At 44.2% G+C, this 27,925-nt stretch overlaps 1 protein-coding gene across 1 annotated transcript; it reads left to right on the top strand.

Annotated features, from left to right (window-relative positions):
- The first annotated feature begins 95 nt into the window (after positions 1–95).
- abcc12 (ATP binding cassette subfamily C member 12) lies at positions 96–26,505 on the top strand. Its single transcript, XM_087793013.1, has 31 exons — positions 96–127; positions 5,624–5,674; positions 5,823–5,971; positions 6,030–6,176; positions 6,231–6,378; positions 7,007–7,237; positions 7,315–7,488; positions 7,979–8,126; positions 8,183–8,331; positions 9,517–9,624; positions 12,304–12,504; positions 12,569–12,640; positions 12,712–12,836; positions 13,953–14,025; positions 14,083–14,286; positions 14,345–14,479; positions 16,997–17,093; positions 17,153–17,200; positions 17,364–17,459; positions 17,520–17,623; positions 17,775–17,954; positions 19,187–19,413; positions 21,844–21,981; positions 22,049–22,238; positions 22,314–22,403; positions 22,474–22,663; positions 22,745–22,904; positions 22,968–23,046; positions 24,552–24,665; positions 25,040–25,204; positions 25,539–26,505. Exons 2-31 carry the CDS (start codon positions 5,630–5,632, stop codon positions 25,638–25,640), a joined length of 4,089 nt encoding a protein of 1,362 aa, XP_087649139.1. The 5' UTR covers positions 96–127; positions 5,624–5,629; the 3' UTR covers positions 25,641–26,505.
- The last annotated feature ends 1,420 nt before the right edge of the window (positions 26,506–27,925 follow it).

The following is a 27,925-nucleotide window of genomic DNA, read 5'->3' as shown; positions in this document are numbered from 1 at the left end:
GCAACAGGTAAATGACCCGCAGACTCACCTCTGCACACACTGGACTCTGACTCCATAAAAGCTGCTTTAACTCCTGATTCTTTCACAGCTTGAAGAACCAGAAGCAGCTCCAGGTTCAGCACTTCAGGTAAACTCAGGTGATTCACCTGTGACTGTATGTGTGTGTCTGTGTGTGTCTGTGTGTGACTGTGTGTGTCTGTGTGTGTGTGTGACTGTGTCGGTGTGTGACTGTGTGTGTCTGTGTGTGTGTGTGTCTGTGTGTGTGTGTGACTGTGTGTGTCTGTGTGTGTGTGTGTCTGTGTGTGTGTGTGACTGTGTGTGTCTGTGTGTGTGTGTGTCTGTGTCGGTGTGTGACTGTGTGTGACTGTGTGTGTGTGTGTGTCTGTGTCGGTGTGTGTCTGTGTCGGTGTGTGACTGTGTGTGACTGTGTGTGTGTGTGACTGTGTGTGTGTGTATGTGACTGTGTGTGTCTGTGTGTGTGTGTGACTGTGTGTGTGTGTGACTGTATGTGTGTGTCTGTGTGTGCGTGTCTGTGTGTGTCTGTGTGTGACTGTGTTGGTGTGTCTGTGTGTGTCTGTCTGTGTGCGTAAGTGTGTGTCTGTGTGTGTGTGTGACTGTGTGTGTCTGTGTGTCTGCATGTGTCTGTCTGTGTGCGTAAGTGTGTGTTTGTGTGTGTTTGTGACTGTGTGTGTCTGTCTGTGTGTGTGTCTGTCTGTGTGTGTCTGCGTGAGTTAGTGTGTGTGCCAGTGTGTGTGCAAGTGTGTGTCTATTCGTGTCTGTGTGTGTCTGAGTGTTTCTGTGTGTGTGTGTGATAGTGTGTGTGTTAGTGTGTGTTAGTGTGTGTGTCTGTGTGTTTGAATGTGTGTGTATTTGTGTGTGTGTTTGTGTGCATAGTGTGTCTGTCTTTCTGTGTGAGCATGTGTTTTTCCTCATATGTGTGTGTATTTCCTCATGTGTGTGTGTTTTTCCTCATATGTGTGTGTATTTCCTCATGTGTGTGTGTTTTTCCTCATGTGTATGTATTTCCTCATGTGTGTGTGTTTTTCCTCATGTGTATGTTTTTCCTCATGTGTGTGTGTTTTTCCTCATGCGTGTGTGTTTTTCCTCATATGTGTGTGTTTTTCCTCATGTGTGTGTTTTTCCTCATATGTGTGTGTATTTCCTCATGTGTGTTTGTTTTTCCTCATTTGTGTGTTTTTCCTCATGTGTGTGTTTTTCCTCATGCGTGTGTGTTTTTCCTCATGTGTGTGTTTTTCCTCATGTGTGTGTATTTCCTCATGTGTGTGTGTCTTTCCTCATGTGTGTGTTTTTCCTCATGTGTGTGTTTTTCCTCATGTGTATGTTTTTCCTCGTGTGTATGTTTTTCCTCATGTGTGTGTGTTTTTCCTCATGTGTATGTTCTTCCTCATGTGTGTGTGTTTTTCCTCATGTGTGTGTGTTTTTCCTCATGTGTATGTTTTTCCTCATGTGTGTGTGTCTTTCCTCATGTGTGTGTTTTTCCTCATGTGTGTGTTTTTCCTCATGTGTGTGTTTTTCCTCATGTGTATGTTTTTCCTCATGTGTATGTTTTTCCTCGTGTGTATGTTTTTCCTCATGTGTGTGTGTTTTTCCTCATGTGTATGTTCTTCCTCATGTGTGTGTGTTTTTCCTCATGTGTGTGTGTTTTTCCTCATGTGTATGTTTTTCCTCATGTGTGTGTATTTCCTCATGTGTGTGTGTCTTTCCTCATGTGTGTGTTATTCCTCATTTGTATGTTTTTCCTCATGTGTGTGTTATTCCTCATGTGTATGTTTTTCCTCATGTGTATGTTTTTCCTCATGTGTATGTTTTTCCTCATGTGTGTGTATTTCCTCATGTGTGTGTATTTCCTCATGTGTGTGTGTCTTTCCTCATGTGTATGTTTTTCCTCGTGTGTGTATATTATTACAGTTCTCTGCTGATGTGTGTATAATATCGTATATTTTAAATGTTTGTATTATATGTTACTTTAACACCATCTGATATGTGTAGCTGGTCGTAATGTTATCAGAATATTCTGATAACATTACGACCAGCATGTGTTTGTGATCTGAGAGGAATTGAACTCACAACCTTCTACCGTTGAAGCCTTGAGGTGTTTAAATGTTGACTCGTCATCCAACCTTGACAAGGATCTGACTTTTCAACCACTTTCTCCTCCTGCTGAGACGCTGCTTGGCTGCTTCTCCCTGTACTTGTACTACTTCAAGTACACAAACAACAGTGTCTTCATGTACACGTACAAGGAACTTCAAGTACACAAACAACTGTGTCTTCAAGTACACAAACAACAGTGTCTTAAAGTACACATACAACAGTGTCTTCAAGTACACAAACAACAGTGTCTTCAAGTATACATACAAGTGTCTTCAAGTACACATACAACAGCGTATTCAAGTACACATACAACAGTGTCTTCAAGTACACATAAAAGTGTCTTCAAGTACACATACAACAGCGTATTCAAGTACACAAACAACAGCGTCTTTAAGTACACATACAACAGTGTCTTCAAGTACACAAACAACAGTGTCTTCAAGTACACAAACAACAGCGTCTTCAAGTACACAAACAACAGTGTCTTCAAGTACACAAACAACAGCGTCTTTAAGTACACATACAACAGTGTCTTCAAGTACACAAACAACAGCGTCTTCAAGTACACATACAACAGTGTCTTCAAGTACACATACAACAGCGTCTTCAAGTACACATACAACAGTGTCTTCAAGTACACAAACAACAGTGTCTTCAAGTACACAAACAACAGTGTCTTCAAGTACACAAACAACAGTGTCTTCAAGTACACAAACAACAGTGTCTTCAAGTACACAAACAACAGTGTCTTCAAGTACACAAACAACAGTGTCTTCAAGTATACATACAAGTGTCTTCAAGTACACATACAACAGCGTATTCAAGTACACATACAACAGTGTCTTCAAGTACACATAAAAGTGTCTTCAAGTACACATACAACAGCGTATTCAAGTACACATACAACAGTGTCTTCAAGTACAGAAACAACAGTGTCTTCAAGTACACATACAACAGCGTCTTCAAGTACACAAACAACAGTGTCTTCAAGTATACAAACAACAGCGTCTTCAAGTACACATACAACAGTGTCTTCAAGTACACATACAACAGCGTCTTCAAGTACACATACAACAGTGTCTTCAAGTACACAAACAACAGTGTCTTCAAGTACACAAACAACAGTGTCTTCGAGTACACAAACAACAGTGTCTTCAAATACACAAACAACAGTGTCTTCAAGTACACAAACAACAGTGTCTTCAAGTACACAAACAACAGCGTCTTCAAGTACACAAGCAACAGTGTCTTCAAATACACAAACAACAGCGTCTTTAAGTACACAAACAACAGTGTCTTCAAGTACACAAACAACAGTGTCTTCAAGTACACAAACAACAGCGTCTTCAAGTACACAAGCAACAGTGTCTTCAAATACACAAACAACAGCGTCTTCAAGTACACATACAACAGTGTCTTCAAGTACACAAACAACAGCGTCTTCAAGTACACATACAACTGTGTCTTCAAGTACACATACAACAGCGTCTTCAAGTACACATACAACAGTGTCTTCAAGTACACAAACAACAGTGTCTTCAAGTACACAAACAACAGTGTCTTCAAGTACACAAACAACAGTGTCTTCAAGTACACAAACAACAGTGTCTTCAAGTACACAAACAACAGTGTCTTCAAGTACACAAACAACAGCGTCTTCAAGTACACAAACAACAGTGTCTTCAAGTACACAAACAACAGTGTCTTCAAGTACACAAACAACAGTGTCTTCAAGTACACAAACAACAGTGTCTTCAAGTACACAAACAACAGTGTCTTCAAGTACACAAACAACAGTGTCTTCAAGTACACAAACAACAGTGTCTTCAAGTACACAAACAACAGCGTCTTCAAGTACACAAACAACAGTGTCTTCAAGTACACAAACAACAGTGTCTTCAAGTACACAAACAACAGCGTCTTCAAGTACACAAACAACAGTGTCTTCAAGTACACAAACAACAGTGTCTTCAAGTACACATACAACAGTGTCTTCAAGTACACAAACAACAGTGTCTTCAAGTACACAAACAACAGTGTCTTCAAGTACACAAACAACAGTGTCTTCAAGTACACAAACAACAGTGTCTTCAAGTACACAAACAACAGTGTCTTCAAGTACACAAACAACAGTGTCTTCAGGTACACAAACAACAGTGTCTTCAAGTACACAAACAACAGTGTCTTCAAGTACACAAACAACAGTGTCTTCAAGTACACAAACTGAAATGACTGTATTGACGAAATGTTCTTTTATTTTGTCACTTTGTTCAAATGTTTCAGTTTCAGTTCAGAGAATGTTGGAGTCGAACAAAGTGTTACTTCACAACTACCATAGTAGAGCTGTGTAGTATAACCGTAGGATTGATTGACTACGGAGCCTTTCAAAGTAATCAGTAATACTTGCTTCAACATAATATTATAATGTGTACAATATACTTGTTAAGGGACAGACTTTTGCAGCGTATTTGAAACTCTTTACTCTCGCAGATGAACAAACTCGTCCGAAAAAGTGAATCTGACTCAAATCAAAGACTCAAATCAAAGACTCAAATCAAAGACTCAAATCAAAGACTAAAATCAAAGACTCAAATCAAAGACTAAAATCAAAGACTCAAATCAAAGACTCAAATTAAAGACTCAAATCGAGACTCAAATCAAAGACTCAAATCAAAGACTATAATCAAAGACTCAAATCAAAGACTCAAATCAAAGATTCAAATTAGAGACTCAAATCAAAGACTCAAATCCAAGACTCTAATCAAAGACTCAAATCACAGACTCAAACCAAAGACTCAAATCAAAGACTCAAATCAAAGACTCAAACAAAGACTCTAATCAAAGACTCAAATCAAAGACTCAAATCAAAGACTCAAATCAAAGACTCTAATCAAAGACTCAAATCAAAGACTCAAATCAAAGACTCAAATCAAAGACTCAAATCAAAGACTCTAATCAAAGATTCAAATCAAAGACTCAAATCCAAGACTCTAATCAAAGATTCAAATTAAAGACTAAAATCAAAGACTCAAATCAAAGACTCAAATCAAAGACTCAAATCAAGACTCAAATCAAAGACTCAAATTAAAGACTCAAATCAAATAATCTAATCAAAGATTCAAATCAAAGACTCTAATCAAAGACTCAAATCACAGACTCAAACCAAAGACTCAAATGTGGAGTCATAGTATTATTTGACATGAATCTTATTGTTGGAATATGAAAGTGAGTCAAAGACAAAAGTGAGTCAAAACTGTTCATGTCAGGTTGAGTCTCTCAGGTGCTCGACCAGGTTTAACTTCCTGCACACACACACACACACACACACACACACACACACACACACACACACACACACGCTCACACACACACATGTAATCGAGGCGTCTATTGAAAGTTTCTTTTGGCTCACGATGAGAATCTTGAATCAACACGATTCTTGTCGACTCGGGTCAATATTGATGTTTGAAGTGGTGAACGTGCTCTTCACCACAAACTCTCTCTTCAGGGCGACATGAGGTCCTACAAGCTGGACCAGGACCGGAGGGAGCAGAGCTCTGTGAGTAGAACTTTGACACTTCATGCACGTGGAGCCCTCGAGGAACGTCGTGGTTCCACCGTTTCTAGAATCTGATTGGCTGCCTGGGTTCTGACGTCACTCTCTCTGCTGCCCCCTACAGTCAAACCTGACTCTTTGCTCTTCTCAGTTGCCCACAGCACACGATGGTGTCTGGAGGACCATGTACGAGAGCCATGAGGAGCCCCTCACAGGAAAGAGGTCCTCGCATCCATCCCTCTTCGGGAAGTACCACCAGAGCGTCCAGACCCTCAAGCCGATCCGTGTCTCGCCCTCAGAGTCAGTCGCCCGTCCTGGTTGGTCGTCCATGTCGCTGACCTGAAGCTCCTCTCTCCAGGTCCCACCCTGTGGACAAGGCGGGCTTCCTGTCCTTCGTGTCATTCGCCTGGATGACCCCCATGATGTGGTCCTTGTTCCGGAACAAGCTGGACTTCGACTCTCTGTACCTGTCGCCCCAGGACGCGGCGGACTCTAGCGGAGAGAGGTTCTTGTGTTGCCCCGGTGAGACCTGAAGGTCCTGACGCTCCTGTGATCCTAGACTCCAGAGGCTCTGGGACCAGGAGGTGGCTCAGGCGGGTCCGGAGAAGGCGTCGCTGTATCGAGTCATCCTGCGCTTCCAGAGGACCAGACTGATCCTGTCCATCCTCGCCGGCGTCGTGTCCATGGTGGCGGTCTTCATGGGCCCCGTGAGTCTGATTGATATTAATATTATTATTATTGTTATTGTTATTATTATTATTAATATTATTATTATTATTATTATTATTGTTATTATTATTATTATTATTATTATTATTATTATTATTATTATTATTATTATTATTATTATTGTTATTATTAATATTATTATTATTATTATTATTGTTATTATTATTATGATGATGATGATGATGATGATGATGATGATGATGATGATGATGATGATTATTGATATTATTATTATTATTATTATTGATTTATTATTATGATGATGATGATTATTGATATTGATATTATTATTATTATTATTATTATTATTATTATTGTTATTATTAATATTATTATTATTATTATTGTTATTATTATTATGATGATGATGATGATGATGATGATGATGATGATGATTATTGATATTATTATTATTATTATTATTGATTTATTATTATGATGATGATGATTATTGATATTGATATTATTATTATTATTATTATTATTATTATTATTATTATTATTATTATTATTATTATTATTATTATTATTGTCCAACCATCCAACCATCCATCCATCCCTCTCTCCCTCCATCCCTCCATCCATCTAATCTCTTCCCTCCATCAGGCCGTCCTGGTCTATGAGATCCTGAGCTACGTTGATCATCCGTCCACGGTGGTCCACGGTGTGGGTCTTTGCTTCGGTCTGTTCACGTCCGAGTTCTTCAAGGCGTTCTTCATCTCGCTGATGTGGGCGATCAACATCCGCACGGCCGTGAGGCTCAAGGGCGCCTTCGCCGCCGTGGCCTTCCAGAAGATCATCTCCATGCGCGGCCACAGCGGCGTGACCATGGGCGAGGTGGAGCGACCTCACGCTGACCTCACGGTGACCTCTGATGTGACCTCTAATGTGACCTCATGATGTCTTGATGGCAGATGATCAACGTGTTGACGGGCGACGGGTACCGGGTCTTTGAGGCGGTTCTGTTCGGGAGCTTCCTGGTGGCGACGCCCGTCCTCTTCATCGTGGGCGTGGTCTACTCCTGCCACGTTCTGGGCTACACCGCCCTGATGGGGGTCTTCACCTACATCATCCTCCTGCCCGTGCAGGTCTGACCTGTCGACCTTTGAACCCTTCAGCCTTAGCATGTTAGCATGTTAGCACCTACATCATCAGATGATTTAATGCTTTTATTAAAATGTAAAACATTTTTTAATAATAATTATCAATGAATTATTATTCAAAGTTTTTTTATTTATTTAATAAATTAATAAAACATGTTGAATATTTTTAAGTTTTTTTAGAGTTTGATTCTAATTACAATATTAAAGAATACATTTTCTAATTTCTATATTTTTTCATTCATAGTATTTTTAATTCAATATAAATGTTGGTGTAATAGAGTCTCCAGACATTATCAACAGATCACAGAACTACTGGATCCAACTCTCAGCCAATCATGTGATGCCGTAGAATCACATGATCCAGTAGTTCTGTCAATCAAATGATTTAATTGAATGAATCAAGTAAACATGTAAATACTCAACAAAACTTGTCGTCATGGAAACGATGCCACAGTGACTCATGTTTGCTCCTCAGTCGGTTCTGGCGAAGCTCATCAACGTCCTGAAGGCTCGGATCGTCAAGATCACTGACAGCCGCGTGCGAACCATGAACGAGATCCTCAGCAGCATCCGCCTCATCAAGATGTACGCCTGGGAGGACTCCTTCGAGAAGAAGGTCACAGGTGAGACCCTCTTCCTCCTCCTCACCTGGACCCTCCCCAACCCGCTGTCCCCGCAGGCCTGAGGACCGAGGAGCGAACAGAGTTCCGTAAGGTGAGCTACATCCAGAACATCAACACCAGCATCACCACCATCACGCCGGCCATCGCCACCGTGCTCACCTTCACCCTGCACACGCTGCTGGGACTGGAACTCAACACCACCCACGTGAGTGTCTGCCCCTGTGATCTATCCCTACCCCTACCCCTGTGACCTATTCCTACCCCTGACCCTGTGACCTATTCCTACCCCTGACCCTGTGTCCTATCCCTACCCCTGTGACCTATTCCTACCCCTGACCCTGTGACCTATTCCTACCCCTGACCCTGTGTCCTATCCCTACCCCTGTGACCTATTCCTACCCCTGACCCTGTGTCCTATCCCTACCCCTGTGACCTATTCCTACCCCTGACCCTGTGACCTATCCCTACCCCTGTGACTTATTCCTACCCCTGACCCTGTGACCTATCCCTACCCCTGTGACCTATTCCTACCCCTGACCCTGTGACCTATCCCTAACCCTGACACTGTGACCTATCCCGACCCCTGACCCTGTGACCTATCCCTACCCCTGTGACCTATTCCTACCTCTGACCCTGTGACCTATCCCTACCCCTGTGACCTATTCCTACCCCTGACCCTGTGACCTATCCCTTACCCTGACCCTGTGACTTATCCCTACCCCTGACCCTGTGACTTATCCTTACCCCTGACCCTGTGACCTATTCCTACCCCTGACCCTGTGACCTATTCCTACCCCTGACCCTGTGACCTATTCCTACCCCTGACCCTGTGACCTATCCCTACCCCTGTGACCTATTCCTACCCCTGACCCTGTGTCCTATCCCTACCCCTGTGACCTATTCCTACCCCTGACCCTGTGACCTATCCCTGACCCTGTGACCTATTCCTACCCCTGACCCTGTGACCTATCCCTACCCCTGTGACCTATTCCTACCCCTGAACCTGTGACCTATCCCTACCCCTGACCCTGTGACCTATCCCTAACCCTGACCCTGTGACCTATCCCGACCCCTGGCCCTGTGACCTATCCCTACCCCTGTGACCTATTCCTACCCCTGACCCTGTGACCTATTCCTACCCATGTGACCTATTCCTACCCCTGACCCTGTGACCTATCCCTACCCCTGACCCTGTGACCTTCTTAACCCTGACCCCGTGACCTATCCCGACCCCTGACCCTGTGACCTATCCCTGACCCTGAGACCTATCCCGACCCCTTAGCATATGACCTCTCCTGACCCCTGAACCTGTGACTTATCCCTGACCCTGTGACCTATCCCGATCCCTTACCATATGACCTCTCCTGACCCCTGACCCTGTGACCTCCAGGCCTTCACCACCATCGCCATCTTCAACTCCATGAGGTTCTGTTTGGCTCTGCTGCCCATGTGTGTCAAAGCTCTGGCCGAGGCCTCCGTGGCCACCGCACGACTGCAGGTACGGTCCGGTCGGAACCGGTTCAGAATAACCTGTCAATCAATAGGTGTCACAGTGTCTGTCATGTCGTCGTTAGCAGTTTTTAACAATACTCATCAGTGCAGTTTGTGTGTTTGTATTTGTGTGTGTTAGTGCGTCCATATTAGTTTGTGTGTTTATATTTATGTGTGTTAGTGTGTCCATATTAGTTTGTGTGTTTGTATTTGTGTATGTTAGTGCGTCCATATTAGTTTGTGTGTTTATATTTACGTGTGTTAGTGTGTCTATATTAGTTTGTGTGTTTGTATTTGTGTGTGTTAGTGCGTCCATATTAGTTTGTGTGTTTATATGTATGTGTGTTAGTGTGTCCATATTAGTTTGTGTGTGTAAGTGTGTCCATATTCGTTTGTGTGTTTGTATTTGTGTGTTTGTTTGTCCATATTAGTTTGTGTGTGTTAGTGTGTCCATATTAGTTTGTGTGTTTGTATTTATGTGTGCCTGTGTGTCCATATTAGTTTGTGTGTTAGTTAGTCCATATTAGTTTGCGTGTGTTAGTGTGTCCATATTAGTTTGTGTGCTTTAGTGCGTCCATATTACTTTGTGTGTTTGTATTTGTGTGTGCTTGTGTGTCCATATTAGTTTGTGTGTTTGTATTTGTGTGTGTAAGCGCGTCCATATTAGTTTGTGTGATTCTATTTGTGTGTGCTTGTGTGTCCATATTAGTTTGTGTGTTTGTATTTCTGTGTGTAAGTGCGTCCATATTAGTTTGTGTGTTTGCATTTGTGTGTGTTAGTGCGTCCATATTAGTTTGTGTGTTTGTATTTGTGTGTGTTAATGTTCATTTAATTAGCACAATATTAATTATTTACCAGAACAGTGTATTGACCCGAGTCAGCCGACATCATGATGTCACTGGACACTTTCAATAAAGCTGTCTCCGTAGAGTGATGTTTATGGAAGCCAGACTGAAACTTCTCATGGATGTCGCTCTGATCCAGGAACAGCTGCTCAGACACAACCTTCTCCAAGATATTGGGAGCTTAGAAAGGGAAGCTTAGAAATAGGCCTGACATTTCTGAGGTCAGTTGGGTCCAAGTCTGGCTTTTTGAGCAGAGGCTCCACAATGGCATGTTTAAATGCATTGGGAAAAACCCCTGTGGAAAGAGAGAGGTTCACCATATTGGTAACCCAGGGGCCAATTACATCAAATACTTTGATAAAAAGCCTACAAGGAAGGACGTCATCTGAGCAAGAGGAGGGTTTCATCTTGTTCACTAGTGCCGAAATATCACCCAAAGATACAGCAGTGAAGGAGGACCAAGAGGAGGAGAGGGGCTCAGAGACAGTAGGGGTTCCAAACAAAGGGGGAGAGATTTTCTCTTTGATCAATTTAATGTTGTCAATGAAAAACCTGACGTGGCCCTGACATCTGTGGTCATGAAGTCTTTCGAGAGATTTGTGTTGAACCACCACAGCAACAGGACCTCTGCTGGACCCCCTACAGTTCGCCTATCGTGCCGACAGGTCAGTGGATGACGCAGTCAACCTACTGCACCAGGTCCTGCAGCACCTAGACAGCCCAGGGAACGACGCCAGGATCCTGTTAGTGGACTTTAGCTCAGCATTCAACACCATCGTACCCCTCTCCCGCAAACTCTCCCCCCACGGATGCGTCCTGTCTCCACTGCTCTTCTTCTTCTACACCAACGACTGCACCTCTGAACACCCTGCAGTCAAACTCCTGAAGTTTGCAGATGACACAACCAGCCTGGTCCAGGACGACGACGAGCCTGCTTATCGCCTTGAGGTCGAGAGGCTGGTTCAGTGATGCAGCAGGAACAACCTCGAGCTGAACACTCAAGACTGTGGAGCTGACAGCGGACTTCAGGAGGCATCCCTCAACCCTGTGCCCCCTAACCATTAACAGCAGCCCTGTGGCAGCCCTGGTAGCCTTCAAGTTCCTAGGAACAACAATCTCCGGGACCTAAAGTGGGAGGTGCGTTCGTCCTCGATCACTGTGTTGTTCGCAGCGGCAACACAGCAGGACAGGAGGAGACTTCAATGTGACGACATCATCAAAGACCCGACTCACCACAAATCCTCCGCCCCCTACCCTCAGGCAGGCACTACAGAGCCCTGCGGACAAGAACCACCTCAAGAACACTTCCTACCTCCATCATCTCTTACAGTTAATCTCCATCAGTTACACTTCAATGCATTGTGTTTATTAATATTATTGTTATTTCTCTCATTTTTGTTACAAATTCAAAAGTCGTCCACAACCACGAACAGTTCCACGTATGTATAAAAATATCAACTTAGTAAATGTGCTCTTGAATATAATACAGAAACACAAAATACAAACACACAAACTATTAAAAGACACACTAGAACACATACATACAAACACAAAATAATATAGACACACAAACACACAAACATACAAACACACAAACTATTATAGACACACTAACAAACACACTATAATAAACACACTAACACCCACAATACAAACACACAAAGTAATATAGACACACTAACACACACAATACAAACACACAAACTGATATAGACACACTTTCACAAACAAATACAAACACAAAAACTATTATAGACACACAAACACACACCAATACAAACTCAGACTATTATAGACAAGACGAGGTCTGAGTTCAGAGGTCAGTGACCTTGTCTCCTCAGAGGATCCTGCTGCTGGAGAACCCAGAACCCTACATGGTCCACATGAAGGACCTGGACTCGGCTCTGGTGATGAAGGACGCCAGCCTGTCCTGGACCAGGCCTCAGACTCGCGCCGCCAACGGCGTGTCTGGACTGAAGGAGGACGCGGCGAGCAACGAGCCTCAGCCCACGTTGAGGAACATCTCCTTCAAGCTGCAGAAGGTCGGTCGGAACCGGACCAGCAGGTCAAAGGTCACGGGCTCATGTTGGGACTTGTCTCCGTCAGGGAAGTCTTCTGGGCGTGTGCGGGAACGTGGGCAGCGGCAAGACCTCCTTGATCTCCAGCATCTTAGAGCAGGTCAGTTCTGAGTGATGAAGGTCCAGCTCTGACCCTGTGACCTCTGACCCCCCGTGACCTCTGACCCTCAGATGCACCTGCTCCAGGGCTCGGTCGTGGCCGACGGAACCTTCGCCTACGTGTCCCAGCAAGCCTGGATCTTCCACGGCTCGGTGCGCGAGAACATCCTGATGGGGGAGGAGCTCCAGCAGGACAAGTGAGTCAATGAGCCGCGACTCAAAACCTGCCGAGTCACAACATTCAGCCTGAATCATAAAAGTTCGTATGACGACCTTTGAACTCACTTGAGTCACTTTATTGACTCGTTAACATGTGGACACGTGTGGAGGATGATAACACACACACACACACACACACACACACACAGTCTCACACACTCACACACACATTCACTCACTCACTCACTCACTACACACACTCACGTACACACACACTCACAAACACACACACACTCACTACACACACCTCCTGAGGGATCAATAAAGTTTTACCTTACCTTACCTTACTCGCACACACATTCACTCACTCACTACACACACTCACACACACACACACACACACACTCACTCACTCACTCACTCACTCACTCACTCACTCACTCACTCACTCACTCATTCACTACACACACACACAAGTGAAAGTGAAAAAATAGAGGAAGTTCCCACCGATGTTGATTAGACATTATACACACCAGTTGTGTTGTATATCTCTTTGTTTGAACAAATGTGTGTGTTCAATAGTTTTGTTTTATAGAAGTGTTGGATTTTTGTGTGTTCTTTGGTGGGATTGTTTGTTTTTTATGTGTGTGTGTGTGTGTGTGTCTATAATAGTTTGTGTGTGTGTTTGTGAGTCTATAATAGTTTGTGTGTTTATTTCTGTGTCTGTAATAGTTTGTGTGTTTGTCTACAATAGTGTGTATGTGTGTATATGTGTGTTTAGTTATCTGTGTTTGTGTACATTTTTGTCATAACTTTTTTAAATCATGAAAATGTAAATTAATTTCTATTCATGAATAAATATAAAACAATATTAAAGTGATTTTTTTGTAATTATTGAAGAATTATTTAATAAAAATATAAGTGAATGAAAGAAAGAAAATATAATAAGTTTTTAATTCAAATAAATTATACAAATACAATAAAAAATATGATTTAAATATATTATAATAGAAATTACATAAATACACGAGGAGTGTGTTGTATGTTCATCTTGTGATTGTGTATAAAAGTGTTTCGTCAGGATTGTGTGTTCTTTCCCTCGGTGTGTGTTCAACTGCTTGTGTGTCCCTGAGTGATTTATTGTGTGTTTGCAGGTACGAGCGAGTGTTGGACGTCTGCAGCCTCAGAGACGACCTGAAGATCCTCCCGCACGGAGACCAGACCGAGGTTGGATTCCTTCAGAGTCTGCCTGGAACTTGCTCATTGACCTCTGACCTCTGACAGATCGGGGAGCGGGGCCTGAACCTGTCGGGGGGTCAGAAGCAGAGGATCAGCCTGGCTCGAGCCGTCTACTCCAACAAGGACATCTACCTGCTGGACGACCCGCTGTCGGCCGTGGACGCTCACGTGGGGAAGCACATCTTCGAGGAGTGCGTGAAGAAGGAGCTCCGGGGCAAGTCGGTGGTTCTGGTCACTCACCAGCTGCAGGTGCAACACTGTCTCCACATCCATCCACACAACCGTCTCACACTCTCCCGTCTCTCAGTATCTGGAGTTCTGTGACAACATCCTGGTTCTGGAGGACGGACAAGTGCGGGAGGCAGGAAGTCATCAGATGCTCATGAAAGCTCAAGACCGCTACGCACAACTGACCAGCAACTACAAGATGGAGCAAACCAAGGTGTGTTGACGTCAGGTGGTGTTGTTGTCGTCAGTTGTTGTTGTAATCGGTTGGCGTTGTTGTCATCAGTTGTTTGGGTTGTCAGTTGTTGACTTCATCAGTTGTTGTTGTCATCACATGTAGTTGTTATCCAGGGGCCCCGTCTACACGTAGGCTTTATGCTTCCAAATAGGGGATGTTCTCTCGCTGGCGTGCAGGCAGGTGCCTGGACCACAGCTCCTGTCTGGTCTCTGCTGTCCCGTCATTCCTGTTACATTTGCTGGTTAGGTTAGGTAGAACTTTATTGATCCTCAGCAGGTCTTCTTCGGGAAATTGTTTTTTTCCAAATTAGACACAGCAATACAGCAATTATTCATTAAAAATAATCAAAATGAAATAAGAACAAGAACAAAGAGAAAGAAAGAGGAAGAACAAGATGACACAATGATAAAGATAAAGAACATAGATCAAAGAAAAAGAACAAAGACAAGGATACAAAGACTAACATAGAATAGAACATCCAGATACTCTCACTTCTGCCCCCGAACTCAGAATTGTACAATTTAATAGCCCGAGGAATGAATGAGTCGTTGAGTCTATTAGTGTTGCATCATGGGAGGAGCATTCGTGTTTCATCTGCTTCTCTGCTCACTGATGACAGTGTTCAGAGGATGACTGTCATCATCATGATGGACAGTAGTTTGTTCAATGATCTCCTCTCAGCAACTGTCACCAGTGAGTCCAGCTTCATGTCAACCACAGAGCCAGCCCTCCTGATCAACCTGTTGACCTGTTGACCTGTTGACCTGTTGACCTGTTGACCTGTTGACCTGTTGACCTCCTCTTAATCATATTCCCACCCCAACACACCACAGCGTAGAACACTGGCCACCACAGACTGGTAGAACATGCAGAGGATCTTCTTGCAGATGTTAAATGATCGAAGCCTCCTCAGAAAGTACTTCTACTCTGAACTTTCTTATATACATGGTCTGTGTTGCAGGACCAGTCCAGTTTACTGTCCAGCCACACACCGAGGTACTTATAGTTATCAACTATCTCCAGCTCGTCGCCTCTGATGGACACTGGACGTGGCTTTGGCTTTGGCAAGTCCAAGACCAGCTCCTTGGTCTTTGAGGTGTTCAGCTACAAGTGGTTCATCTCATTAAAGTGTTCGCATATAGCAAGGAGGCATGTCGGGTTTAAGGGTGCTTCAGCTCGTTACCACCCCCTGGTCGTGCAGTTCTTACAGGGGGTCTACAGGCTTCCAGCCCTCAGACGGATCTCCAGCTAGTGCTGGACTCTCTCACAAGCCTCTTGACCAAGTCCAACTGGATATCTTGTCTTTCAAGGTCTCGTTCCTTCTGGCGCTGCAAGGCCACGAAGAGAGCGAGTGAGATTTGTGCTCTCTTTATTAGCCCTGAGTGTCTTTCCTTTGGGGTCGCAGAGTTATCAGTATCATTGCGCCCGAACCCAGCTTTCCGCCGGCAGGTTCTCAGCTCCTCCTTCCAGGCAACGACTATCACGCTGCGGGCGTTTCATGCGCTGCCTCTCTTGGACCAGGGTCAGGAACATCTTCCCCTGTTGTGTCCAGTGGGGGCTGTGGCCTGTTACTTGCGGTGGGTGGCCGTTTTTAGGCGCTCTGATGCCCTGTTCATCTACACAGTAGATGTTGGTTAGGTGAGGCGGTCTCCACTCAGAGATTCTATCACTGTGTGAGATCAGCCATTATCAGGGCCGACATCTGCTCAGCCGCACCTTGGGCGTCCACCTCAACCTTCGCTAGAGCCTATCTCCTCGACGTAGCTACAGGATCAGTAGCTCATACGGTGTTGAGTGCTGCCATCCTCCCCACCCCCCGTGGCCAGTGGCTTCAGTGGATGTAGTTCCTGGTCCGACGGGGCCCTAGTGATGCTGCTGTCAGGAGCGGCATCCAGCTGGGGGTACATTGATCTCGTCTGGTTTAAACCAGTAGCAAAGCAGTTAGAGGGCGGAGCACCAAATGACGTAATACAGACCCTGAGTTATAGGTTTCATAATTACGACAAATTGGTGCGAAGACCTCTAACCACGTCGCCCAGCTGCCGCCTTTTCTCCGCTGAGCTTTCAGTTGGAGGAAGTGCAGTGGGGATTCCCCACCTTTTAAAGGAAGCAACCTGCACCCAGCTGGATGGCAAGTTCATTAAGCTTTCTCAGAAGAGGCAGGGCCTCAAGGGTAAATGAGTAGCGAAGCAGTTAGAGGGCTTCGCACCAATTCGTAGAACCTGAAGTTATGAAACCAATAACTGGGGTTTTCAACGTTGTTGTTGTTGTTGTCAGTTGTATTTTTGTTGTAGTAGTTTAGCTAATAGAGACATAAATAAAAGTGAATCTGATAGTAATAGTTGCATAAGTATTACCGTGGACTAATATTACTAGTTGTAGTATCCGCAGGAGCAATGTTAGCAGTACCTGTAGATGTAGTACAAACATCATAGTAGTAGTAACAGTCGTGGTACTGCATCAATTAGATTTTCAACAAGTATGTGTTGGTTCAAGACTCAGGTGGAGAAGAAGGACCTGGACACGGAGGACAACGTTCGGCTGGTGGAGGCGGAGCTCGACTGCACAGACGTGGGCGGCGTCGCCAACGCTGGTAATTGAAGTTCAGAACGAAAATTCGTTTGACTCTGAAATATCTGACGTGTGTCTCAGGCTTCGACATGTCGGACGAGAATGAAGCGACAACTGCCAAGAGAAAATGTGAGTCTGCATCTCATTTGTTGTCGTACTTTATTTAGAACAACATTTTACAAGGAAGGACCAGTATAGTTATGTGTTTTAAACATGACCCCTGGAATGCCACTGACCACTGCCGACCAGCAACACAATATTTATTTTCTGTTCAATTTTTCTTGCTTCCCAGCTTTCCAGGGTATAAACCAGCTGGTGCGTCAGGAAGTGTCCACAGAGGGCGCTGTCTCATGGAGGGTCTACCAAAAGTACTGCAAAGCTGCTGGAGGTTGGACACACTGCCGTGTACACACACTTGATCACACACACTCACCCCTCACCCCTGCAGGTTACATCGTCGCCTTCCTGACCGTCTTCACCACCATGCTGATGGTGGGCACCACAGCCTTCAGCGGCTGGTGGCTCAGCTACTGGCTGGGACAAGGAAATGGGGTGAGAACCCAGTCTCTGTGTCCAATGACTTCCTGTTTTTGACAGAAGAGGCTGATAAGATACAAAATAATGTATTCCAGATCAGATAATACTCTTTGTTTATTTAGGTGAAGGTCAATGTTGTGTCTGTGTGTGTTGTCCTCCTTCACAGACAGTAGTTAATTCGACAGACGTGGGCGACATCTCACAAAACCCGGATCTGGAGTTCTACCAGCTGATTTACGGCATGACTGTGGTCATTATGGTGGTTCTGGCCGTCATCAAGTGCTTCGCCTACACCAACGTCACCCTCAACGCCTCCAACAAACTGCACAACGCCATGTTTAAGAAGGTACGACAATCACGAAGGTACGACAGTTAAGAAGGTTCGACAGTTAACAAGTAACCACAGTTTAACAAGGTACGACAATCACGAAGGAACTACAGTTTAAGAAGGTACGACAGTTAGGAAAAGGAACGACAGTTAAGAAGTAAGACAGTTAAGAAGTACGACAGTTAAGAAGGTACGACAGTTAAGAAGGTACTACAGTTAGGAAAGTACAACAGTTTAAAAGGTAAGACAGTTAAGAAGGTACGACAGTTAAGAAGTACGACAGTTAAGAAGGTACGACAGTTAAGAAGTAAGACAGTTAAGAAGGTACTACAGTTAAGAAGGTACTACAGTTAAAAAGGTAAGACAGTTAAGAAGGTACGACAGTTAAGAAGTACGACAGTGAAGAAGGTACGACAGTTAAGAAGGTACTACAGTTAAGAAGGTACTACAGTTAAAAAGGTAAGACAGTTAAGAAGTAAGACAGTTAAGAAGGTACGACAGTTAAGAAGTAAGACAGTTAAGAAGTAAGACACTTAAGAAGTATGACAGTTAAGAAGTAAGACACTTAAGAAGTAAGACAGTTAATAAGTAAGACAGTTAAGAAGGTACGACAGTTAAGAAGTAAGACGGTTAATAAGTAAGACAGTTAAGAAGGTACGACAGTTAAGAAGGTACAACAGTTAAGAAGGTACAACAGTTAAGAAGGTACGACAGTTAAGAAGTAAGACAGTTAAGAATTAAGACAGTTAAGAAGTAAGACAGTTAAGAAGTAAGACAGTTAAGAATGTAAGACAGTTAAGAATGTAGGACAGTTAAGAAGTAAGACAGTCAGGAAGGTATGACAGTTAAGAAGTAAGACAGTTAAGAATTAAGACAGTTAAGAAGTAAGACAGTTAAGAATGTAAGACAGTTAAGAAGTAAGACAGTTAGGAAGGTACGACAGTTAAGAAGTAAGACAGTTAAGAAGGTATGACAGTTAAGAAGTAAGACAGTTAAGAATTAAGACATTTAAGAAGTAAGACAGTTAAGAATGTAAGACAGTTAAGAATGTAGGACAGTTAAGAAGTAAGACAGTTAGGAAGGTATGACAGTTAAGAAGTAAGACAGTTAAGAATTAAGACAGTTAAGAAGTAAGACAGTTAAGAATGTAAGACAGTTAAGAATGTAGGACAGTTAAGAAGTAAGACAGTTAGGAAGGTACGACAGTTAAGAAGTAAGACAGTTAAGAAGTAAGATGTTCCTCTCTGCAGGTCATCTCCAGTCCCATGAGCTTCTTCGACACGACTCCGACTGGTAGGATCCTGAACCGCTTTGCTAAAGACCAGGAGGAGGCGGACATGGAGCTTCCTCTCAACATGGATCCGTTCCTGCTCTTCTCCTTCACCGTGACCTTCACCATCATCATCGTCTCTGCCGTCTTCCCTGCCATGTTGGTTGCTGTGCTGGTCATGGGGATCCTCTTCGCTCTCATCCTGTTGTGAGTCCTGGAAATTAGCTTGGCATGTAGCCTCGAAGATAACTAGCCCATTTAAGATTACTAGCCCAATTAAGCTAACTATCTAATTTAAGCTAACTAGCTCACTTATGATAACTAGCCCATTTAAGATAACTAGCTCGCTTTAGCTAACTATCTTACTTAAGCTAACTAGCTCACTTAAGCTAACTATCTACTAAACTTGAGGTGCACAGACTTCACCTCAAGGATCTGATGTCTTCTTACAATGAGATGGTGGAAACTGCTACGTCTGATTACATCAGAAAACTGGTAGCAGCAAATAAGAAAAACCCCAAAGTGTTGTTTGACACGATTAATTCTCTCGTGTCTCCTGCTCCTCAAATCATGTCTTCTGTGAAACTGACAGCCATGCATTGTTGACATTTTTCATTGACAAAATTAAATTGATCAAAGAGAAAATCTCTCCCCCTTTGTTTGGAACCCCTAGTGTCTCTGAGCCCCTCTCCTCCTCTTGGTCTTCCTTCATTGCTATATCTTTGGGTGATATTTCAGCACTAGTGAACAAGATGAAACCCTCCTCTTGCTCAGATGACGTCCTTCCTTGTAGGCTTTTTATTAAAGTATTTGATGTAATTGGCCCCTGGGTTACCAATATGGTGAACCTCTCCCTTTCCACAGGGGTTTTTCCCAATGCATTTAAACATGCCATTGTGGAGCCTCTGCTCAAAAAACCAGGCTTAGACCCAACTGACCTCAGTAATTTCAGGCCTATTTCTAAACTTCATTCTTGTCCAAGATCTTGGAGAAGGTGGTGTCTGAGCAGCTGTTCCTGGATCAGAGCGACATCCATGAGAAGTTTCAGTCTGGCTTCCGTAAACATCCCTCTACGGAGACAGCTTTACTGAAAGTGTCCAGTGACATCATGAGGTCGGCTGACTCGGGTCAATTCACTGTTCTGGTTCTCTTGGATCTGTCCTCAGCCTTTGACACAGTTGATCACCAGATCCTGCTGAGAAGACTGAGGGATGAAGTGGGACTGTCTGGGTCTGTGTTAGAATGGTTCTCATCATACCTTTCTGGGCGCAGTTTTAGTGTATCTGCCAATCAAATGAGCTCTGAATCGGCAGATCTGTTGTGTGGAGTCCCTCAAGGTTCTGTTCTGGGTCCTTTATTGTTTTTGCTTGATTCCTCTGGTCAAATCATTCAGAGATTTCCTGATGTTTCCTCTTTTGGTCCAACTGAGCCCCAGAGTTCGAACTTAGTCAAGTGTTGCTAGAAATCAAACAATGAGTGAAAACACTTTGAAGCTAAATGTGGACAAAACTGAAACACTGGTGATTGCTCCTGATGACAAGATTCCAGGGTTGAGTCAGTACTTGAGTGACTTATGTCAGTCTGTCAAACCGAGCCTGAGAAACCTGGGTGTTGTATTTGATAAAGACATGTCTCTTGTTCATCACTGTAGAAAACTGACCAGAAACTGTTTCCTTCAACTGAGAAAAATCTATAAACTTAGGAAAATGTTGTCACAACATGATCTGGAGCTTGTAATCCATGCGTTTGTTTCTTCTCACCTGGACTATTGTAACAGTTTGTTTTCATGTCCAAACCAGAAGGATGTGTCTCGCCTGCAGTTCATACAAAACTCTGCTGCCAGAATTCTGAGCCGCTCTAGTAGAAGAACTCACATTTCTCCTTCAAACTCTTCACTGGCTGCCAGTTTCTTTCAGGATGATTTTAAAATTCTGGTTCTTACTTTCAGATCTATTCATGGTCAGACCTTCCATCAGTGATCTGATCCAGACTTACACCCCAGCTCGGGCTCTGAGGTCTGTGGATCAGAATCTACTGATGGTTCCTGAACTTCCGGACCAGAGAAGAGAAATCCTTCCAGGCTGTTGCTCCTAAGCTTTTGAACCATCTCTGTGTTTGATGATCTACTGACTTTTTCAAGAAACATCTTAAGACTTTCTTATTTTGTCAGGCTTTTCCTTGATTTTCTGGAACTCCTGTTGTGTTATCAGTTTTATCTTGACCTTTAAAGAATATATACTTTATTGAATATTGTTTTGATTGTTTAAGTGCTTTGTGACCCTGGTCTGGAAAAGTGCTATATAAATAAAAATGACTTACTTACTTACTTACTTAAGATAACTAGCTCACTAAAGCTAACTAGCTTACTAACGCTAACAAGCTCACTTAAGATAACTAGCTCACTTAAGCTAACTCTAGATAACTAATGAGGAAGATAATAGTTAGTTGTGTCTGGTGAGGAGTCCTGGAGAGGTTGTGTGTTTGTTTGCTCCAGGAACTCTGGTTTCTTCCCAAAGTCCAAAAATTCTGATAATTGTTGATTTGTTTTGTCTTCCTTCCTATGTCTGATGTCTATGGAAGTTGAAGTATCATTTTTATGATGATGATGAAGATGATCATTACATGTCACGCATGCAGCTTCTTCCAGAGGAGCATCCGTCAGATGAAGCGTCTTGAGAACATCAGTCGTTCTCCCTGCATCTCTCTGACCACGTCCACCCTGCAGGGTCTCAGCACTATCCACGCCTACAATGTCCGCGACAACCACGTCCGCCTGTGAGTCCTGGTCACATCGTCAGTCTCATCTTCAGTCTCAGCTGGTCCTCATCGTGGTCTCCTGCAGGTTCAAGTCCCTCAGCGACAGCAACAACAACCACTATGTGCTCTTCCACTCGGGAACCCGCTGGCTCTCCTTCTGGCTGGACTTCATGGCCGTGATCCTGACCTTGTTCGTGTCACTCTTTGTGGTTCTCAGCAGCAACGACATCATCAGTCCGGCAATGAAGGGACTGGCCATGTCCTACACCGTGCAGGTTCTGCCGAGGCCGCCAAGGTCTGGTCCCTTCAGAAGAGCTTGCTGACTGATTGTGTGTGTGTGTGTGTTGCAGCTGACAGGTCAGCTTCAGTACGTGGTGAGACAGGCAACGGAGGTGGAGGCCCGGTTTAACTCAGTGGAGAGACTTCTGGAGTACATCGAGGTCTGCAATGTCCAGCCAGAAAATCTGAACTGGTCCATGTGTCTCATTGGTCATATCGTGTCGTGTGCAGGACTGTCGACCTGAGGCTCCCAGACACATCCAGGGTTCTGATGTTCCAGAGGACTGGCCCAAAGATGGAGCAATCCGCTTCCAGAAGTACCGGATGAGGTACAGAGAGAACACCCCTGTGGTGCTGAACAGCGTGGACCTGTCCATCCGGCCCAGAGAGAAGCTGGGAATCGTAGGACGCACTGGTTCTGGTAAGAGGTGGATTGGGTTGATGATGGGATTGCTTATTGGTTTCGGGGTGAGTCGGAGGTGAGCGTGTGACCGTCATGCAGGGAAGTCGTCTTTGGGTGTGGCTTTGTTCCGACTGGTAGAGCCAGAGTCCGGAACCATCCTGATCGATGGGCTGGACGTCATGAAGATGGGCCTGCAGGACCTACGTAGCAAACTCTCTGTCATTCCTCAGGACCCAGTTCTGTTCATCGGCACTGTCAGGTGACCCATATAGACACACACACACGCACACACACACTCTCCTAATAGTTACATTACCTGCAGGTATAACCTGGACCCCTTTAACAACTACACTGACGAGGAAATCTGGGCTGCCTTGGAGAAAACCTACATGAAGGACTCGGTCAGTTTGTGTGTGTGTGTGTTTCCGTGTCTATTCTTGTGTGTATGCATTTGTGTGTGTATATATTTGTGTGTGTCTGTCTAGGCATGTGTAACCTGTGACCAGGCCCACAGGGTGCAGTAAGACTTACTAGCATAATCGTCTTTATAAACGAGACTCTTAATCTTATCATTGGCAACTTGGAACATTAGAAACATCATAGGCCGGATCCGTGAACAGCATTGATAGCAACAGACCTTTGCTGCTATAACATCTGCTGCTCCCAGTAAGAAAAGATTGCGGGGACGGGGGACGGGGGGACGGGGGGGTGGGTGTCACCGGTTACACCTTTTTCTGAAAAGTTAACCCCGTAGGAAAACAGCACCTGCATGGTGTGGGTTCGACCATTAAGAACAGTCTTCTGCCAAGTCTCTTTTTACCTAACCTGCCAACCGACGAGGCTGGGAAAGACTCCTTCTACGAGGTATTGGATAAGGCCCTACATAAAGTACCCAAAAGAAATTTCGCTGTTGAGATTTGAATGGGTGCGAATGAATATTGACATCAGGAAAGGTGTGATTGAACATCATGGCATTGGTCAGTCCAATGCAAAAACCTCTTGGATGCCTTGTCGGTATAGACCCTGGCCCCTTTTGGACAACATTATTGTCAGACAATCAGACTCTAGAGAGCGATGAGAGGTGCAGAGTGCCTGACCGCCCATGATCATGGCTATGGTTCAAGTTGAAGCCCTGACCCGGACCCAGCAGGGGTTTGTGCTACCTTACAGCTTTGAACAATATTAATCACCAGGACCAGGCTCCATTCCTGCTGAGATCTTGAAGGGTGGGGTGAGGTCCAAGGTGACTGTTGGTGGTCTGGAATCCGACTCGTTTGCATTAGCACTGGTCCATAGATCAACATGGATCGAGCAGGCTTCAGCTTCCTTAAGGCCGTCTGAGAAATCGGTCATTCAGCACTAGCAACCACATGGACACAAAAATGGCAACTTTACAGGTGATATGCTTGTAATCTGGAGATGTCTGATGCATTCCACATCAACTGCTCCAAAACATCCTCAAAGAAACTTGTCAAGACCATGTGCAGCACTTTGACATCCTCCAAAGAGAAGGACGCAGGAGGCTAGAGACCACAATATGCACCAGCTTGGTTGGCTATGGCATGTATTTAGGAAACCAATGAGCCGTATCTCTCATTAGAACTTGCATGGCCGAGCAGCCGTTCGCTACACTTGGTGTGGATTCTGCGGACAGAGAGTGAAACTGGCAGAGAAGAAGAGAAACCGCCTGGCAAGACATGAGGAGGAGAATGGTCAAGGTCAGACCTACCCTGTGGCAATTTATCAGTAATCATCGGACTATATGGTCATCAAAGGACGTACGTAGAGTCATAGATAGAGAGATAGATAAACTTGTTCGTATGTGTGTCTAAGTGTGTGTTTGTGTCTAAGTGTGTGTACTTGTTGTGTACTTGTTGTGTGCACTATATGAACACCGTCTCTTCAGGTGTGTCGTCTGGAGCTGAAGCTTCAGGCTCCGGTGCTGGAGAACGGAGAGAACTTCTCTGTGGGTGAACGTCAGCTCATGTGTATGGCCCGAGCCATCCTGCGCAACTCCAAGGTCAGCCCCTCCAAACATTGACCTTTGACCCTGCACTGACTGATGACTAAATATTTTTATTGTGTAAAGTACAGAAAATTCAAGTAAATATTTGAAAGAATTGTTTTGTAGCTTATGTTTTATACTTTAAATATGGGGAAGATTATTTCTGAACATAAATATTTTATAAATTACTTTTATTGTTAATCTGAAGAAAAACAACTCCGTTTGTGTGTGTTTTTTAAAATTAATATTAACACAATAATTAATTATTTTAACCATGAAGTCGTTATTTAATAAGTTGTTATTTTTCAAAGGTTTATATTCTTCACTCAAACTGTACTTTTAAATGTAACATGAGTTCGTTGATCATCATCAACGTCTGGTTCGTCCAGATCATCCTGCTGGACGAGGCGACGGCTTCCATCGACGCAGAGACCGACGCTCTGATCCAGACCACCATCAAGGACGCCTTCCAGGACTGCACCATCCTCACCATCGCGCACCGCATCAACACCGTCATGCACATGGACCGGATCCTGGTCATGGACCAGGGAGAGGTACCGACCCTCGAGGCTCTGCCTCCCACTGGTGGTCAGAGTGTGAAACTGCAGCTTCTGAGGCAGTGACGCACAAACTTGAACCAGCAGCAGCGAAAATGTTTTGTGTTTAAACGATAAAGAGGTCAAAGTTCAGACTTCAGGGTTGGGCTAGGGTCGGAGTCAGCTTGTGTGTGTGTGTGTGTGTGTGTGTGTGTGTGTGTGTGTGTGTGTGTGTGTGTGTGTGTGTGTGTGTGTGTGTGTGTGTGTGTGTGTGTGTGTGTGTGTGTGTGTGTGTGTGTGTGTCTGTGTGTTGAGTACCCGTGAACTTATGATGCGTTTGTTTTGATTCCAGGTCGCAGAGATCGACGACCCGGATGTTCTGGCTCAGAGACCCGACTCGCTGTTCTCGTCTCTACTGACCGCTGCGAACACAAGCAACACAACTGACTCCTGAACTACACACCTGACTCCTGAACTACACAACTGACTCCTGAACTACACAAGCAACTCCTGAACTACACAAACTACTCCTGAACTACACAAGCAACTCCTGAACTACACAACTGGCTCCTGGACTACACAACTGGCTCCTGAACTACACAAGCTACTCCTGAACTACACAAGCAACTCCTGAACTACACAACTGGCTCCTGAACTACACACCTGACTCCTGAACTACACAACTGACTCCTGAACTACACAAGCAACTCCTTAACTACACAAACTACTCCTGAACTACACAAGCAACTCCTGAACTTCACAACTGGCTCCTGGACTACACAACTGGCTCCTGAACTACACAAGCTACTCCTGAACTACACAAGCAACTCCTGAACTACACAACTGGCTCCTGAACTACACACCTGACTCCTGAACTACACAACTGACTCTTGAACTACACAAGCAACTCCTGAACTACACAACTGGCTCCTGAACTACACAAGCAACTCCTGAACTACACAACTGGCTCCTGAACTACACAACAACTCCTGAACTACACACCTGACTCCTGAACTACACACATGACTCCTGAACTACACACCTGACTCCTGAACCACACAAGTGACTCCTGAACTACACACATGACTCCTGAACTACACACATGACTCCTGAACTACACACATGACTCCTGAACTACACACCTGACTCCTGAACTACACAACTGACTCCTGAACTACACACATGACTCAATCATTGTCACAATCAGAGTGTGTGCGTACAAACGCCTGTTGTTTTCATGTTTTTATTTATGAACTGTTCTATGTTTTCTACACTGACGTGATTTTGTTTCAAGACACAATAAAATGTTGAACCATTAACTCGTTGGACTGATGTTATTGTCCAGACACTAGAGGGCGACAGAGTCCTGAGTCTTCACAGGTCGTTTGATCAGAGAAGATGACGATGTTGACGAAGATGATGACGAAGATGATGATGATGATGATGATGATGATGAAGATGATGATGATGATGATGATGATGAAGATGATGATGACGATGAAGATGAAGATGAAGATGAAGATGAAGATGATGAAGATGATGATGAAGATGATGATGAAGATGATGATGACGATGAAGATGATGAAGATGAAGATGATGATGATGATGAAGATGAAGATGATGAAGATGAAGATGATGATGATGATGATGACGATGAAGATGATGATGATGATGATGATGATGATGATGATGATGATGATGAAGATGATGATGATGATGATGATGATTAAGATGATGATGATGATGATGAAGATGAAGATGATGATGGGGGGGGGACCTGGGAGGCTGCACACGCGTGTGCGACGTGACCTCCTGAGCCTCAACATCTACCAGATGAAGATTAAAGGATTCTGGAGGATCAGCACAAATATTTGCATCTTGTCCATCAAATCATGGGATCCTGGAGACCTTTAAATCCTGGAGTCCTGCAGGTCCTGAGCCGGACCTGGACCAGGCTGACCCGTCATCACATCAAGGAGACCAAGGATTAGCATCTCTGGAGGCTTCGTCTGCAGTAATCCAGGATGAGTCGTGAAGAGCAGCTCACTCGGAGGAGACGCCGGAGGACGAGGAGCTGCCGGTGATCAGGTACGTTCGGTCCCTCGTCGTCATGGAGACGGTGAAGTCTCGAGGTCTGTTCATCCTACTGTTGACGCAACTTGTGGATCTCTCAGGTTGTACGACCCGTGATAAGTTCAAGGACCTCTGTAATATAGACTTGTGTGTGTGTTTGTGTGTCAGTTTTTGTGTGTGTAAGTCTGTTGTCAGTCAGTGTGTGAATCTCTGTGTGTGCAGTAAGGTGTATTTGTGTGTGTGTGTAGTGAGATATGTGTGTGTGTGTAGTGAGATATGTGTGTGTGTAGTGAGATGTGTTTGTGTATATTGAGTTGTGTGTGTGTAGTGAGATGTGCGTGTGTGTGTGTCTAATGAGTTGTGTGTGTCTAATGAGTTGTGTGTGTGTAGTGAGATATGTGTGTGTGTGTCTCTAGAGGGATGTGTTTATGTGTAGTGAGATGTGTGTGTGTATATTGAGTTGTGTGTGTCTAGTGAGATGTGTGTGTGTGTGTGTGTGTGTGTGTGTGTGTGTGTCTAATGAGTTGTGTGTGTCTAATGAGTTGTGTGTGTGTAGTTAGATATGTGTGTGTGTGTCTCTAGAGGGATGTGTTTATGTGTAGTGAGATGTGTGTGTGTATATTGAGTTGTGTGTGTCTAGTGAGATGTGCGTGTGTGTGTGTCTAG

This window comes from Callionymus lyra, chromosome 6 (genome assembly GCF_982586985.1).
Source record: "Callionymus lyra chromosome 6, fCalLyr1.hap1.1, whole genome shotgun sequence".
Lineage (NCBI taxonomy): Eukaryota > Metazoa > Chordata > Actinopteri > Syngnathiformes > Callionymidae > Callionymus > Callionymus lyra.
This window is presented reverse-complemented; position numbering and strand designations above follow the sequence as displayed.

What these genes read in the sequence shown, in the direction of transcription:
- abcc12 (XM_087793013.1), top strand. Translation starts at nt 5,630, where the DNA reads ATGAGGTCCTACAAGCTGGACCAGGACCGGAGGGAGCAGAGCTCT. An exon ending in GTACTGCAAAGCTGCTGGAG is followed by an intron (nt 17,460 to 17,519) that starts GTTGGACACACT and finishes TCACCCCTGCAG; the next exon opens with GTTACATCGTCGCCTTCCTG. An exon ending in TGGTCATGGACCAGGGAGAG is followed by an intron (nt 25,205 to 25,538) that starts GTACCGACCCTC and finishes TTTTGATTCCAG; the next exon opens with GTCGCAGAGATCGACGACCC.